General features: G+C 44.5%; 1 protein-coding gene across 2 annotated transcripts in view; it reads left to right on the top strand.

The window, feature by feature from the left end:
• The first annotated feature begins 10,268 nt into the window (after positions 1 to 10,268).
• Positions 10,269 to 17,939, top strand: part of nrp2a (neuropilin 2a) — a 59,758-nt gene continuing 52,087 nt past the window's right edge. For both annotated transcript variants that reach the window (XM_080877166.1, XM_080877167.1), the window contains exon 1: positions 10,269 to 11,191. In XM_080877166.1, coding sequence (XP_080733292.1) covers positions 11,116 to 11,191 — 76 coding nt within the window. In that variant the 5' untranslated portion in view covers positions 10,269 to 11,115. The remainder of the gene's footprint in view (positions 11,192 to 17,939) is intronic.

The following is a 17,939-nucleotide window of genomic DNA, read 5'->3' as shown; positions in this document are numbered from 1 at the left end:
AATATTTTTGGTCATATTGCCCTGCTCTAGTCCAGTTGCATTTTTAAGGGTGCACTTTTTATGTAAGTTAAATGTAAATTATGCATTTTGACAAGTTTTATTCTGTATCTCTTTTGTATACTGAGCACACAGTTGGTGCAGAGAATAGCAACGTTGCCTCACAGCAAGAAGGTTCTGGCTTAAATTGGACTCAAAGTACAAAGTCTGTGTAGTGTCTCATGGCACTTCTGTGAGAAAAGGTACTTGTCTGGTGAATCCACAACAAGTGAGTGGGTATCGTGTGTTCTGCCTGCATGGCTCTATTCAGGCACACTAAGCCTAAACCAAGGATTTCTAGTAGTGAGGACACACCTTAAGCAGACTATTTTCTGCTATGTTACAGTGATTGAGCTGAAAAAGGCGAGACAGAAATTTGTCAGTTTTGAACCTAATATGTGGCTCGTATTACTTCTGTTCATCAATCATCATCATCCATCACTTTTTATTTACATGATCAATGCAAACATCTGAAAGCTACTTTGCAAAATCAGGAATAACATACTGGCAAAATAACTTTAAAGGGGCGTAGTCTGCTGTTTTCTAACTGCATGTTTCCATTCTTTTACATTGCAATACTTCCATTTGAAGTAAATTATTACTTTTCTAATACTGGGTTTTTATTCTGCCCCTCACTTCCTCCTCTGTCTTTTCTCCTATCCCTGTAAGGCCAACCTGATTCTTAAGCCAACTTTCTCTCTGATTGCCTCTCACAAATCGAAGGTTTGACTAGCAAGTGGGTGGAGCTTCTGTGTCCACAGCCACAGCTGTGCGAAAGTTACCACATCAAGGCTATCTCCTCTCGTTGACATCATACAAGTCCAAAACCGAGTGTTTGTAGAGCAGTCTGAAGCCTTATAGCTTTTGGTTCACAGCGATCAGTTCAACATATGCTAACCTCATTATTTGAAACATCGGTTCTGTTTAATATCAGGATTCACTAGCATTATATGTGCTGTAGAATAAATAAAAGCATTTTAACAGATCTGTGTGGACTGAAATAGCATTATATCTATTATGACAACAGTTTATAACCAGTTTATAATCCATTGCGATCCATTAAATGAAGCTCTGGTTTCTCAGGCTCCTGCATTGGCTCGACCAGCGTGGTAATTTTCCCAAAGTGCTTGAACTTCCTGATTTTCTGTGGTTGCATTAATAACCGATTTGATCCTCCTTAATAATTTCTATAGTTATTCTTCATTCATAGTTTATCCTTCTGTGTGGTTTAACACAAGCATAAACCAATCATCACACTTTATAATTCCACTCTTAACTGTCAACTGGTGACTCATACGTGTCATGATTAGTCTTTTTTTTTTTCACACCGTGTCCATTACCTAATAACATTTCAGATTTTATTTTCTTTATTTGTAACTGGTGTTGATCCAACCACATTCTTTTTTTTTGTTTTGTTAATAATGACTGATAATGTTCCACTTTGTGCTTTCACTGCATCGGCAGTGTGTTTTCAGCATTGTTATGCTGAGAGTTGAAACCAAACCATGACACGGCCTCCACCTTGTTTCACAGGTGGCTTACTAAACACAAAGACATGGAAAAGGTCAGGTACAAGAACTGGACTGAAAATGAGTGAAAAAGCAGGAAAGGTCCACAGAAAAACTTTCAGAACACTTTAAAAATTTACAAAAAAATCTGTCTGCTTGGCAACAAACTATAAAGAAATGAGGGATGGCTCGGGACTGTGCACAGTACTATAACTTGGGCCATAAAGTGCATGCTTCCATCTTTTCATAATGGACAGCCAACCAAAAGCAATATTACAAAAGGAAAGACATTTGTAGCAAATTTTACTACACAGCAGTGAAGATCCAAAAGTTTCCAAAATGACCAGATGAGCAAAGACATTTTAAGGGTTGGATGTGCACATACGGAGGCACATTATAGACATTTAGTGAAACAGTACAGCTATAAAAAGATTGTCTGAGGGTTGATTGTTTACATGAGTATAAACTGAGAAGGACACCAACTGTGTGTTGTCTGTGAAACCGTCAACCAGTGTTGGTTGATGCTTCCTATTTACATTATAGCCACTTTAAAGGGACAAAAGAGTAAAAATGCCAGTTTTCACATGGCATGTCTTCTCTCTTTAGCCACTATTTCCCACAGCATCTAATCTCAAGGAGACAAAGCTAGAGTCCATATTGCATTTGCTGGTGAATATCAAGGTCAGTTTGTTTCCAAAGGATGCACAATGAAGCAAATGTCATTTAAAGGTTTGTGTGAGTGTGTGTCTGTGTGTGGGGCGAGGCAGGACATTCACTTACATGACTAACACAGATGTTACCTTTGTGGTCAGAAGGCTGTAAGTCAATTAGGTTTTGCTAATGGGGGCCAAGTGCTTAGCTGTGTCCAACACACACACTCACACAAACACACGCACGCACGATATTGATAAGATTACCATGGTAATGTGAATACATCAGGGTTAAACCACATTAAGGGAGACGCCTTTCTCGATGATCCTCTTTTTGTTTAGCTGCTAGCCATCTCAGCCTGAGTGCCCTCCTCTGCCTCTTCCTATGTTTGTTAATAGAACCTTTCTTCTTTCATGTCCCCCTCTTTCCTTCTGTCTTCGTGCTGTTTCTCCCACAGCAGATGCACGGTAAATCCTCCTTTGTGGCTCTTTACATTGCTAACTTCCTCTTCCCATCTGTCTCCCCAAGTAGTTTCCTCTCACTCTTTGTCTTTCTCCATTCAGCTGAGATCCTCGCATGATGGGGTTTTTTCTACAGAAATAAATACAAAATCCTTTATCTTTCAGATTTTCTTTTGTATTTACGCTCTTTATAACATTTGTTTTTATCGACGAAGCAAAGGAGAAAGTCATGAATAAAATGAGGTTGATTGATGAATAAACAGCTTGTTATTGGCATAAAAAGGTGGCATTATTTCAACAACTGATTAAAAAAATAAGGGTCATTGTCATGAAGAGAATCCATTCATTCATTCATTCTTTTTTTTGCCATTTATCCAGGTTCGGGTGATGCTGGCAGTACACTAAGCAGACAAACCTAGACTTCCCTCTCTCCGGCCGCCTCTTCCAGCCCTCCGAGGCGACATTCCCAAGCCAGCCGAGAGATATAACCCCTTCAGTGTTCCTGGGTCTGCCCTGGAGCTTCCTCCTGGTAGGACATGCCCAAAACACCTCTCCCAGGAAGCGTCCAGGAGGCACCCTAGTCAGCCAAACCACTCTTAACGGTTCCTTTCGATGTGGAGGAGAGGCAGCTCTACTCTGAGAATAAAAGCAATACAAATCATACTAATGCTGTATATGTAGCCAAACATGATATTTCCTTTATGCCAAAATACTTCATTGTTATCTAAAATCTGGTAAATAACTGAACCACACTCTTAAATTGTTTGATGAGTTTCTTCAAAGTGGACATCAGAGACATCAAACACTGCATTTTATTGTATCCCTACATACACTGTTCTCCTAATATACATCTTCAGTAATAATCAGTTTGGCTCTGACCACTCAGTAACCTTTGGGGATTAAAAAACAGAAGTGCCAAAAGCTGCAGTTCTTCTAATGGCCACTTGAGGCAGGCTCCAAAAGTGAGTCAGGTGCCATAGACTCCCATGTTAAAAAATCCAACCTTAGAGCAGAAAATAAACTTGTTTATAGCCCGGTACAAAAAATACAAAAACAGTTTCCTCCTCTACAAAAAATGTACAATGTATATATTTAATTAAAACTCCCTTATTTTAATTTTGCTAAGCTTTAAAATTAGGGCATCCGGACACAGGCAGTGTCAGCAGTGGAGAGCTGCATGTTATTTTGCAATCTATTTACATCTAGCAGCACGTTCATGGACAGAGCCCGGTAAATGCCCTGCATATGACTTATTTAGCCAGTTACAAATACAGTACAGATTACAGGTTTTAATAATGTTTACATACAGCGCCACCATCTAGGTGATAAGTTGGGGTTGGTAGAGCTGCTCCGACTTTCTAAATTGGAAGTCCGACTTGAGGGGGCTTTGGTATTGGAACTCCAGACTACAAACTTCAAACCATCAGGCATCATCTCCACTATTCCAGTCAGTGAACTGAATCTCATAAACTGTTTGTGTTGTTGCTACCTTTTAGAGCATTTTAATGCAACTATCTCACTTTTAATGTGACCTATTGTGGGCTACAGAGCATCCAAAAAGTTTCTCCCTTAGTTTTGTCGAGTGAAATTCTAATGCTTTATTCATTTTTGAATAGCACTAATTAGCAAATATGTGCATCTGCATGCTTCACTTTTGCTACTAAATTAGCTCCGTACCCTCTCAATTAAACACGCTCACTTCTGGCTCCAAAAAACCAAAATAACAAAACAGCACGATGACCCAAAATGCTGAAACCAGAAACCAACAGTTGTTCTAATGATTTCTATACATCCAACTTTTACATAAAGTCTGCACATCCAGCTGAATGCTACAATAAGCATGAGGAAAATTAGAAAGTACCCCTGCAGGCTAATGCTTATTTAGTTTGTGCTCTAACCCTGCGTTAAATGTGTTAACACTGAGGAAAATATGGATTAATGCCAATTTTAATCCTTTGAGGAAAACGAGCCATGCAGGGAAAGCAGCGCGTTGACTTTATCCACGGTATTAATGCACGCTATATAATCGATTGCCCGTGGATGATGTAATAACATAGTGTGTCTTCAGTCACAGTTAGAGCATGCATACATAATGACACAATCCTTCTCGTTCTGTTGTGCGTTGTGGTGGTACATAAAACTGCAGTTCCTTGCCGTGCAACACTTTTATCTCCCTCCCATGGAAAAAGAAACATCACGCTCTCTCTCATTAGGATGCACTTGTCCTCCAGTGTTTTCTCTCCCCAGTTTGTCGAGTGCTGTTCTTTCTCTCAGAGGCCAAGTGATAAAGGCCCCACAGAGTAAACAAGGCATGGAGAATGGCCTCTTGTCTTTTTTATTATTGTGCACTAATGCAGCGCTCATTCCTGCTGTGATGAAGCAGCGTTGGAGCCCACCTTGCGAGGGGCGGGGAAGCCGTCATACACCGTCTCATACAGACTCGAGCTGTACGCAGGAAAGACAAACACTTAAACATGCCAATTTACATGCACACGGGAGTCCCCAATGTTTAATATCAGCCATCAGAGAACACGCCCAAAAGGATTAGCCACAACATCTGCAGTAGCATTTTTTAAGTAGCTGGATTCCAGTTGTAATTTTAAAAAAAAATCACCCCACATGTCAGGTATTGTCTTGCAGCCTGGAAAATATGTGTAGTAACCCCCCCTCTTTATGTGTGTCTCTTTTTTTTTTTTGGTCTCCAGACTAAAAAAGAGGGGTGGGGGGCTTTTTGGAGGGAACGGGGTGGCGAAGGTCACTTTGATGTGACTATAAAGACACACAGCAGGCCAGTGGAAAGAGATGAAAGGGACGGAGCAGAAGTAAAATAGATCCTGGTGGAAAAGCAAAGGAGTAGGAGATGCATTTCTCTCTCCCTATCTCTGTGTCTGTTTTTTTTTCTTTCTCTGCAAAATACAAAGGATAATGATGCTGTTTCATAAACAAGAGGTGACCAGGGAATAGAGCAGGCATCTTGCAATTAAAGCGAGCAAACAACAGTTTTTTGAACCAAGCTGACAGCAGCTATGAGGCAGTAGCTTCTGAGCAGTGGAGCCATCTTGCACACGAAGGAAGCGAAGCTCATATCTGAATAAAAAAAAAAAACCCCAAAAAAACATGCAACTTATTAAGCAGGTTGATACATTACCATTCATCAAAATAGGGCATTTGGCAACTGCTGATCAGCCACTGATTTATTTAGTGAGTGATTAATAAATTCTGCTTTATTTAAACAGACTGCGCTCAGAGATGCTTTTTGGATATGCCATAATTAAGCAAATGAGATCTGTCTAGATTGCTGTCATATGTGCAGGTTTTCTGCGTGGTGATCTTAATATCTTAATCATTTTAATGTATGCATAATCTAACGTCGAGTTTGTTTATATTTACAGCGTGTTCCTAAAGATTGCTTGGAGCTTGGATTCCTCACCCTCCTGGCTTCATGCAGTTGCCTGCCCCCATTAGGCTCAGATGTGTACTGCAAATGAATCATCCTGTACAGAGACGAGGTTTGGCTGGATATCAGCCCAGACTGCAGTCAGTGTTTTATTATTATTATTTCTCCTTTCTGAATGGGTGACAGACTGAGCTCAGAAATCACAAAATGCCAGATTAAGTTTATTACAGCTTAAATCAACGCCGGACAGAAACACCACCCAACCGAAGATCGTTAAAGCTGGTGCCTCTGGGGTTGTTTCCTTAAACTGAAAACGTTGCATTCCAGTGTAAAGTTATTTAGCCGTTCCCTCTGTCCGTCTGTCTGTCTGCAGAAGCTGTTTGTGACTGCAGCTGAAAGTGTTTTGATGATTGAGCTGTTTCTGGTATTGAAGGTAGCACAGAAGCTCACATACACAGAGAGAGAGAGTGAGGGAGGAGGAGTGGTAAGACAGCAGACAGACACCAGATGTTTCCGTAAAAAAATTCAACCAGTCAGCAAGCACAGCAGAGGCAATATCTGCAGTACAGTAGCTCGAAGCATGTGTGTTATTACCTTAGCCGGGGCATGCCCGTACCTTGGGTGGCCCGACAGTGAGTCTAGTGCCTCCTGGTGAAACACGGGGACACCCAGAAATCAGGTCGGGAATATGTTTCATGGGTTAGATTAGGATGTCTGTGTGTGTGTGCAAAGATGAACTTTTTAGATAAAAATCAGCGACATTTTTAATGATCCCGGTGGAAATTGGGTCACTGTAGCAGCAAAGAATATCATGAAGATAAAAATCCAGAATATGTAGATGATCAAAGAGAACCGATTCTGTTTCTCTCCCTGTTTTCTGTCACCCATGCAGTGCTATAATGGTAGATGCTCATATCAGACAAAGTTTCCAATAAATAGGCCAGCACGTGTGCAAATAATCTCAGACTTCTTACTGCTCCAAACACTCTGTTTCAGACAGGTTTTTTTCTGCTCTGCATCTGCGTGATGTCATTTGCCCCGCCCATGTGCTGGTGAAACCTTCTGTTTGCGAGTGGCAGCAAAACAGAAGAAAGCTGGCTTAAAGGGCCGAGACGGCAGATGAGTCGAGGAACTGCACCAAGACAAGCGTGGGATAAAATGATCTTGACGAGTCTAAGAATAAAAATATGCATCTGTTAATGGGTTGCATCCCCTTTGAAGCTGCAGCAGCCATCGGTTTACTCCAGAATCCTGTGTGTGGCTTTGTTTACATGTGTGCCTGTGAGTGCTCTTATCATTTAAACCTCTTTGCGGTCCCCCAAAGAAATGCCGGACATCTCTGAAGCATCATCCCCGTGAAGACCAAAAGGAGGTCGCGAAAGTCCCTGTCGACCCTCTGCTCTTGATGTGCCTGTAACCCCGCCCACACACACGCGGACGCTCACACTAAAGATGCTGATAGGGTCAAGTCGGGGCTATCTCTGGCTTATCTCCCACCGTCAGATCTAAAGCTGTCTGTCAGTGATGAAGAGAAGAAAGCTGAAGGCCTCAACCGGGATCACTCAGCCTCTCAAAGACTGCCCAACTTTCGCAAAGCTTCCTCCTTGAATCCACAGCCAGCTGACTACGGCGAAAAACACTGATGGGAGCGAGAGAGTGTAGGAGAGGTGTTGCAAGAGAAAGAGAAGAGGTAGAGAGGTGTGTGTTTGTGTGTGATGGAGATGTGTGTGTGTGAGTGTATTTGGGGGGGGGGGGGGGGGGGGGGGGTTAGAAAAAAATGAGGGAGAGTTATCAGTCATGCCGTCAGTCTCCGGGGCGGGTTGTGATAAGAGAGGCAGCGGTTGGTATCTCTCTTTCTCTCTCACTCCCACATACACACATTATGTGAGAGAGAAAGGCCCTGTTGTGTTCCCCTCTACCGCCCATGAGTGAACACAGCGCAGGTGTGCTGGGGTGAGGGCTCAGACTGTATGGCAGCCATTTGTCGACTGCATTTTGGGGCAGAGAGACGAGAGAGGGAATACAGATGGTGAGACCTTGGGAGGGGGTTCTGTAGAAAAACGGGGTTCCCATATTGCAGCGGCAGGTTAAGTGTTTTGTTGCAAGGCCTCTTTCACTGAGAGACGTGACCTGTGGCTTTTTTTAAACAGGCTTCCAGCGCGTATCGCTTTAGTCATTTTCAGCATTTCCTAAACGGTGTCTTCTTATAAATGTCTTCTTCGCTCTTCTCCACTGCATCTCCTTTTCTATATAAACAGAAGATTTAGCCATGACGTAATGTTTCACCTACACAGGAACTCACAAGTCATCAAGACCGTAGTTTGATTGACAGGTGTGCTTGCAAGTGCTGTGCAGCATTAGCTTGTTGCCAGGAGTACCAATGCATATGCAACCAAGAATCTGAGACTTCACAGTATCTTGTGTATTCCCTTGCGGGTTAAATCCAAACACGTTGCATCCACAACATTCCCACTGTACTTCTCCCACAGTTCAGCTTCCATTAGCCATGTGCTGACCCGATATTTTTTGGGGGGGGGGGCAAGGGCAATGGTGGGAGGAGAGATGTTGACAAATGTTGGAGGGGGAGTATCAAATGACCCCTGGGGACGGAAGGGAGGGGCGGAGCAGAAAGTGACCCAGTGTTGCTTGAAGGTTTGGAAGCGCCTGTCTTCTCTCTCTTCCTTGTTATCTCTCTGAAAGGGTGATAGCGGAGGTTAAGCAAAGATCACTTCTGCTCTTTAAAGACTTCAGTCAGTGCTTTTGCCTCAGATAACGCAAACAACACGCATATAATCAAGTCCTCGATACACTGAAGGCGTTCGGCAGTAGAGGTGGGCGGATCAATCCATTTGGTATCAGATCGATATTAGCACGGCTGGATTGATACTTCTTTTTCTAAGTTCTGTATATAGCCCACTGAATTGTGCTGTGTAATTTTTTTTAATTTTGGGGAAATTAAAAAATATGTGTCAGGCATGCACTATGAAAAATGAAGGTATCGGTATCAGTAATACTGGCTTTGTATTTTCTTGCCATCGATACCAAAATGTGCAATAACAAAAGTTCATGTGGGCACAGACCCCCCCCAACTCGAAGCTCAGATTAGCCAATCACAGTGACATCTGACAGCCATTGTATCCTCAGGGCCAGAGGTGGGTTTTAAAATGACTGACAGGCAGTAAGAAAACCGCAAGTCGATGGCGTCTTCTAAACCTGGGGGTGTGTAGCGGCGGGGGATTGACAGTTGACTGAGGTGACAGACAGACAGTGACACACAGACTTGTCATACAACCTTCTGTCAAGGGCATTGGGGGGGGGGAGTCTTCTCTTGACATTGTAGTAAATGTCAAGAGAAGACACAACTATTCTCCACACAACTTTCAGGTTGTGTGGAGAATAAAGAAAGAAGACGATGCTTAACGTTATAAAAGTGCACACTCAGAGGTAAAAGCTCCTACAGAGAAGCAGTACAGTATCTTACATTGCCTCAGAGAGTTTGCTGTGACCTTTAGGAATGCACATTTCCAAAGAAAGATGCCAGCAAGGCTACATACTGTACCTCATTACACAGCCAGGCCTCAACCAGTCCATTACATTACACGGTAATACAAGCCATAGGCAGGGCACATGGGCTGGACGCTGGAGAGGCCTTTCTCAGCAGATTATTTTGGGCTCGGTACTGTGTCATTACACGGCCTCCCGCTCTGTATTTAGCCCTGTTGATTGCAGGGCTGAAATTGGGCAGGGCTGAGGTGGGTTCTCCCTCCACTCAGTCGAGGGCTTTGACATATAGTATCGGTCGTTCTTGTGCGTGTGTGTATTTTGTGGCAAAAGTCGGCTGTGCAGCCACCCGCCTCACTAATCAGACACTCCCTTCTTTCTCACTCTCTGTGATATATTTTTGATCTTCATCTGCACCCCCGCCCATTTTTTAAACAGCCCCAGGAGAAGCTGTGATCCCCTGGTTTACCATGAGAATGTTTTTTGTTTTTGTTTTTTTTAATCTCGGTCTCATCTGTGGAAGAGTTAATATCTGTGGTGTCTTTTGAAATAGGATGCATCTGTTTATGTGTGTGTGAGTGAGCGAGTGAGGGAGAGCGTGCCCCCCCCCCCACACACACACACACACATCCTATAACCGGCGATCGACGGGAGGGGGCGGAGCCGAGGCGCCGTGACTGTAACGCGATAGCTGCTCAGCTCAAAAGCGCGATCACTCACACACACAGTGCACACACCTCACAGGCTGGACCCACGCTGCTGTCGGGGCAGAGCGCAGGCTTCACGGAGCCGTTACCAGAGAGAGGAGCGAAGACAGCAGAGAGGAGAGGTGCTGCAGGAGGAGGCACGGCATGTTCGTTGTTTCTGAGGATCCAGAGCGCGCTGCTTTTCATTTATTTCATTACTTTTGTGCCTCGCTGGGAAGCAGCTTCGGACTGGGGTTTACGTGGCTTTGAGAGCTGTTACCGTTGGACTTTTTTTTTCTTCGGGTTTCTTATAACGCTCCTACCGGAGAACCAGCCAAACCCTCGTGTGCGTAAAATCCGCGAGCGGGAGGACGCAGAGTTATAGGGAGATACCGGGACAGGGAGAGTCCCCCTCATCGGTCAGAAGTTGGCGCACCCCGGAGCCTGCTGTCCTGTCCGGACTCTGCGAGGCGCAGATATCCCCTGAAGCCTCCCAGCTGCGGAGCGCACGCAGCACTGATCAAGGAGTTTGTTGATTCACTGTGGGTTTTTTCTTCTTCTTCTTCTTTTGGATGCGGTTTGGTGGCATCGCTCCGCTAAATGGACAGAGTCAAAAGGACAGCGCTTACAAAATATTCAGATTTTTCTCAGTGACAAGTAGTTGGCACACACTTTTCTCCACCAATGGTTTAATAAACACCGTGGGCTTTTTACTACAGCGGTTTAGTTTTCACTGCTGGTCCCAAACGGCTGTGGATTTTTCTTCTTTTTTTTTTGGAGGAACGGAAGCATTTCAATCCTGCGAGGTGGAAACATTAGATACTTGAAACTATCTACAAGTTTTTTTTGGTTTTTGGTTTTGTGTGTGATTCAACATGGATTTTGTGTTCTCGTTGGTTGGATTCTTAATGGCAGTGTGCCATGTGTCGTTAAGAGTCAGAGGACAAAACGGTGAGTTTTTTTGGTTACTTCTTGATTTTGACGCACTCGTGATCTGAGTCAGCCAAAACAGCCTAATTGACACTAAACGTTGCTCTAAATCACGGGAACGTGTTTTTACTATAAGCACCACATTTAAGTATCATCTTCTCTTGGTCATTGTAATTGCTTTTATCCTTCAAATTCATTTCCAGGTCTCCAAGTCATATGTTTCAAATTATTTCAACACACAAACGCTCCCATGATAAAGCTGTTGATGTTTTATTCCTGCTAAATATGGCAAATACAGCAGCCTGCGGAGGAAAGGCTCTTTATTTGTTTTGTTTTTAAATGTTTAGATCTTATGCACTTGTTTCATCAAAATCATACTAAACATTAAAAACTGAAAGACATGGATGCGTTCATTAAATATTTAGAAAAACGGAAAGTGGAAATTGTTACGCTTAGAATAGTTTGCCGTGAAGCGTGAATGTTAAATTTAAACACGATGTTTATCCAACCCGTTCTCATCAGTTGTTTTCCTTTGATTAATCATCTCTGGGTATAAACTAACCCCACGCCTGATTAAAATGCTTTTGCGCACATCGTGATGAAAACGGCTAAAGCTGGGTGAAGAGCCTGCGTCTCACAGAGCCCGTGCGTAAAAGCGTACGAGCTTCAGTTGTGTTGACTAATAGGACCACTATCTTCATCAGCCACCACGAGTCTCTCCTTCAGTATCTCCTCGTGCTCCTCCGGGTTGTCTGGGCAGGGTGAAGCCAAGGCTGAGAGCTCCAGGCGGCGTAGTGGCACACCGCCACCTCTGCGCTCTTAGCCGTCCAAAAGAAAAGAAAAAACCGCAACTAGGAAGATAAGGAGCAGCATAATAGGAGCCAGTTGGTATGGATTTAGAGCCTTGTTTTAAGATACTTAAGTAGTTTACTGTTCAAACAGAAACGGCACTGTGGTATAGCTTAACCACATGAGTCCTTTGTATTCTTCAAAAAAAAAAAGGGGGGGGGGGGGAATAAATTTCAGGTTTCACCATGTGGCATAAAAATCAGGGTGATCGCGATGCGTTCGATCGCCGGCAAATAAATGAGTGGATTACAAATTCACGCGTGCCGTTTCTTTACGCGGACAGAAATTGTGACAGATTTGAAGCTGCTGCCGGTGGTTGTTGTTGGTGGTGAGCAAGGCTTGTCTTACCATACAGAGAAGTGACGCCACTGGTGGGATGACACATGGCCTCACGCTCGGCTCACTCGTTCCTGTCTCGGATTGTTGACGCATTTACGGTGGCACACTTTTTCATATTTATGTGCGCTTTTCTTCGCCGCTGTGGTGATCAGGTGGCATTTCGCAACCCAAAACTGCTTTATGTCTTTCTTTCGCGTGTCTGTGATTCTCAGTGCTGGCTTTTTACTTCTTAATCATCATGCGCTGTAGTAAGATGTACATTTTATGCGATCTGCATAAGTAGTCTACTGGGAGTAGGCGGGCTGGGGAGCTGTCCGTGAGCTCATCATGACTGCTCAGCCTTTACAATACCACCCGCTGGCGTGCCTCAAAACAAAGCCAAGCTCTCTCTTCACTTCATTTGCACCCATCTTCTTTCTTTTTTTTTTTTAAAGCTACTTGTTTTAAATAGGACAGCTATCTCAGACATCCCTCTGAATGTGTGTGTGTTTTTCACTGGCTGCGCATGTACCCGTTGATCAGAGACAGATGTGGGCCTCTTGGCAGTCATCAGGCAGGCAAGAAGCTGGATCCCCCCCTATTCTCTCTCTCTCCCCTGCCAAGACACTGCACCACATCTCCCTGCCTCTGTACTCCCCTCAAGAGCCACATTACACACAGATGCCAGAGGAAAGAGAGACTGACAGATAACAGAACAGAGACAGAACAGGGAGAAAGCGAGAGCAGCATAAACAGAGAGACAGGGGGAGTGGGAGAAAGACGGTGACTCCAGAGTTTAAGAAAGCACAGAAGAGTGACTGAGCCATAGCACGAAGGCAACAAAGAGGAGGAACGCTCAGAAACCAGATCAGCTGAGTGGATTCTGCATCAAGCGGCATGGTGGAGGAAAAGGACGACATCAAAGTGTGCAGGGGTCAAGAGTCAGATCGCATCCAGGGTTCATGAAGGGACAGCGTCACGTAAAGTGGGATAAAGCCCCAGCCACAGGGGTGAAAATACTATCGCAGAGATCCTCTTGTGAATGTTAAGCACACAGAGTCACGTTAAAGTGTTTCATTTTCTAAAGAGTTGCTGTTTTGTGATGACAGAGTCCATCTGTGCTTCGGCAACTTGATACATTTGCAGCAGCAAAAGGTTTCCCCTAAAATGTAATGTTATGGAACGAGCAGATGCACGCCTGAGGCATCCCAGCCAGGAAACTCTTTTAAGTGTAAAAATCCTACGAGGTGCCAGGGTAAATGATCCACTAAAGATGTTCAGCGCTTGGACAGGTCATGCTGTGGACTTCTGTTTTTTTTTTTTTTGTTTTTTGTTTTTTTTTTTTGCTGGTGGCACCTTCACCCTCATTACAAAGCACCATTTTTTGTGTGTGGTTCTTCCTCAGGCAGTTTTCTGCTGCAATATTTCTGCACGAAGAAGAGTCACTTCCATTCCACTTGTCCTGTAATCACAATAGTTTGACTCGCTGACATGTGCATTAATTACTCCTTACCACAAGCATTAATATTCAAGCCATTAAGCAGCTCATTTGCATGTTTATTGAGCGGGCGGCTGTGCATCCTCTCCATTCATGGTATTGACTTCTTTAGAAGTTGGATTTCTATTATTTAATAATATCAGCTCCAGGGTGAAAAGAACTTAGTCCTTTGCATTTCTCTGTACTTTAATCTGAAAAAAACAAGGTCACCTCTCTTAGCATTCATAGCCAAAGACAAACCCAGCGGCCCGTTCAATACCAGTCAGGTATGAGAGTCACAGGCTCGCACAAAGCCCTTGAACAGCTCACCACACTCAGGGTGAAATTAAATACAAGACCCCCATAAATAAAACAGAGCTGGGTCTTTTCAGTCTGTCGCATTAGCTGCACATGGGGGGGATCTTAGCGGGCGCTCGGGGACTGGGTTTTTAGGTAGGGAGCCATAGGGGGTCAGCTTTGTCAAGAGGCAGGGTGTTTTAGAATCTACTGCAATTCAAACTGCGGGTTCTGAAAAGAAGGAAGCAGTTCAGGAGTGTAAATTTAAAGAGAAGAAACTGCCTTTTTTGTAAGAAGTGTAATTCACCCAAAAAGAGGTTACTTTTTTTTTTTCTTCCTTTTTTTTAAGCAGTCAGTTCCACTGCAAGGTAACACTCTGCAAGGTGGGGGGTAGAGGGTGCTAACAAATCACCAAGACTCCTGCAGCAAAGCTCAATTCTTCACAGCTTTCCCTTGCTGATGTAGGCTCGCTCCACCTTAGACGGGGAAAATCTTTTGTGAAAAGTGCTTCGGTGGTGCAGGTTTGACACTGGCGCGCAGAGCCGAGGGGGTGCACCGGTGGGGGGAGAAGGAGACGTGATACAGTAGCCAGGTAGCGTTTAGGATTAGGCCCACACCATTACCCCCCCCCCCCCCCCCCCCCCTCCACCCACCTCCTGCTGAAGGCACCAGTGACCATCTGTTTACTCGATTGATCCATTGATCCATTGATCGGAATGGCCAGCGCTGTGCATTTAGCTGATTAACGTGGGGCACTTATCCTGTTAGGGAGGGAGGAGTAGAGAAGGAGAAAGAAAAGGGAGGCAAAGAGGATTTGGGGATATTATCTGCTTTTGATGTGGCTTTTGTTAGTTCTTAAAAGAAATAATCCCCCTTTAAACACAGTTAACAGTGTTTAACAAAAAAGCCATTGTCAGCAACTGTTGCGTTTCTTGGAGCCGACTGTTATTTGCTTTTGGTCAGGTTTCACAAGCTCAAATCCACCTAAGCATCAATGCATGCTAGTGACCACTGAAATCAGGCTCAGCTTTCAGCGGAACGCCGTCGTTTAGCTACAGCGTATTTGATTTTAGATGTAAATTTGACGCAGCGTTGTGTAAGTGAGGGGAGAGATTTCTATGCTTGTTTTATGTTCACAAGCACAGACACAGCCCCCCCTGACAGGAACAAGAAAATGTTATGGGCGTCCAATCAGAATGCAGGGAATGAATAAAGGCGTTAAACTGTAATCCTCAGGTTTATTTCTACAGACTCCTCAATCTGAAAGGAAACGACGACAAGAACAGAGCATAAAAAAAGTGAAATGAGTCTCAAATGTCTTTCTGAAATAAAGTTATTGGTTAATTAAACTAATATGAACGTGGAATAAGAAATAAAGAACCAGCTGGATGATAGAAGTGCAACAGTTCTTGTCTCATTATTTTTATATTTCTGGTCTATTAACAATCTTGCTGTTTCCTTGCATGCATACACCTGTACACTTTACCTGCATCACATCCATGGCCAATTTGGACTCACCGATTAGCCTAACATGTGTCTTTTGACTGAGGGGGGAAGTCGGAGTACCTGGCGAGAGAAAGCATGAGTCTCTCTCTCTTAACGCTTTTATTTTGAATACGGCAACAAGAAACATTTGAAACCAGCATATTGACTAAACTCAACCATCTATGACTGGGTGGGCCACGCTCCCTGCTGCTGAGGCGCACACTGGTTTGACCTAAAAGGTCTTAAAGCAGGTCCCCACCTCTTCATCTCCCTCCCTCCTTTGGCCCAGCCTAGTGTCGAATGGGTGAGATTAAAAGCAGTCAGAGAGACAACCCCATGCTCTTCTCTGAATGTCTGAATGCATGAGTGCTGCCCACTCACTCCCCTCGTATTCCCTCACTCTGGGTGATAGCACTTTTTAATTAAGGTGGGGAAGCGGGGAGGGAGCAGGTGCAAGGGACGGGACGAGAGACACTAGGAATGATGGAGGGATTTATCAGCGCCTCTCCTCGCACTCGCGGCTTATCCCAGAGCGTGACGCCGTGCCTCCCCGATAAGGCAGCTAATAGAAATAAGAGCGGCGGGACGTGCAGCCGAACTCACACATGCTGCAGAAACCTGAGCTAAGACATGCAGACGTATGCACATTTTCTCAGATAATGAAGATAAAGGCAATCGCATTGGGTGCGAAGACGTCTCAGGAGCGACTAAAAAAGAAATGCGCGCTCACACTCACACAAAAGTCATTAATTAATTTCATTGATACAGTCTGCGCTGTGCTTTATGTCTTTTGGATTTCAGTTCCATCCACTCAAAACGCAGCTCTGCAAACATACTCTTAAGACTCACACATGCATAAAAGTGGCATTGTTCATTGTAATAGGGCCTTGGTCCATGCATGGTAGGGACATATGCAGCACTTTGTGTGTGAGTGTTTGTGTGCAGACAGATGGGCTGCTCTAGTAGAAGAGACAGTGTAATTCGTGGAGCTCGCTGGCAGCTCCTGAGTGCTTCCCCTCTGTTACTCATCCAGCACCACAAGTTCTGTTCACACCCAAACATTCTGCTTTAAAGTGAAACACACACACATTTGTACCATATAAGCATCCTCATAATGGCGAGCTATTCAAAAAATTAGAAGAGAATACACACACATCTGTCACTTTCCTTCTTCTATTTAATTTTTTTCTCATCAGCCGCAAACAAACACCCACCAAACTGCACACACGCATGTTTGCCAGTGCATGTGTGTGTGTGTGTGTGTGAGAGGTGACTGACAGAGGTTTCCCCCTGGGGGTCGGGATCTGCAGGACAGCACCGGATAGCAGGCATGTCTTAATGAGGCTCGTCAGGCTCTTTTGCGCTGCACACACGCACCCGCTCCTTTCTCCATCTTTTCTCTCTCCTCCTCGGCTGCCTGTATTTTTTTCCCCTTCCTCATCACCTTTTGTCGCCTCCTCCCTCTCCCCGCGCCTGTCACTCCTCTCCCTCGCTCTTCCCACCTATGTGCTCACCACCGCCCATCATGAATCAACCCAGCCTGCCGCCTTCACCCCCCCTCCGATCAATCTTTCCCCTTCTTTCTCAATCCGTGTTTTATCCATCGCCTCGCCATCAATCCTTCACCCTTCCTCACAACCCTCTGCTCTTCTTCATCCTCTTTCTTCACCCTCATCCTCTCTGTCACATCTCCCATTTTCCTTTCCTACTGTAATCCTTTCATCCCCCCTTCTCTTCCCACTCATTCTGTCATTTCTCCTGCATCCCTCCTCTTCATCCTCCTTTGGAGGCCACTGAATGGGCAGCTCAGAGGAAAAAAAGTGTTGAGGCTGCAGGATTCTCCCCAAACGACTTAATCTGCCGAGGCTCTGCGCGCTGATAGCCTCTTGCACACCGTCCCCTCCATAGGCTTCCCAACAATGACTGTCTGTCTGCACAGCCGCGGCAGATAAAGAGATGTCTGTGCATGTGTGTGTCTATGTGTGTGTTTGTGTGTGTCTCGGTCTTTCTGTCTGTCTTTGTCATTCTTTCCTATCCCTGCTATCTTTTTGAAAAATTTCAGTTAGTGATTTTTTTCCTCCCTCCTGTGATTGACAGGCCCTCTGCGTGTTTTTGGAAGTGAGTTTGTGTGTGTGTGTGGGTGGTCCTTTGAACATTGTGCAGTGGCTCTCTGTGTTTCCGTGTATTTATACGTGCACCTAAACGCGTGGGCGTGCGTTAAAGCATGTATTCATGTGTGCACTTATGGCTAAAATTGCGTGTGTGTATATTTGTGCAGTAGTTTGTATCTGTGCGTACGCAATGTGGGCGGCTGGAGTCATGCGCTCCCATGAAATCACCGGC

This window comes from Rhamphochromis sp. 'chilingali', assembly GCF_963969265.1.
Source record: "Rhamphochromis sp. 'chilingali' genome assembly, chromosome: 3".
NCBI classification, from domain to species: Eukaryota; Metazoa; Chordata; class Actinopteri; order Cichliformes; family Cichlidae; genus Rhamphochromis; species Rhamphochromis sp. 'chilingali'.
The sequence above is the reverse complement of the archived record's forward strand: the minus strand, read 5'-3'. Positions and strand labels throughout refer to the sequence as shown.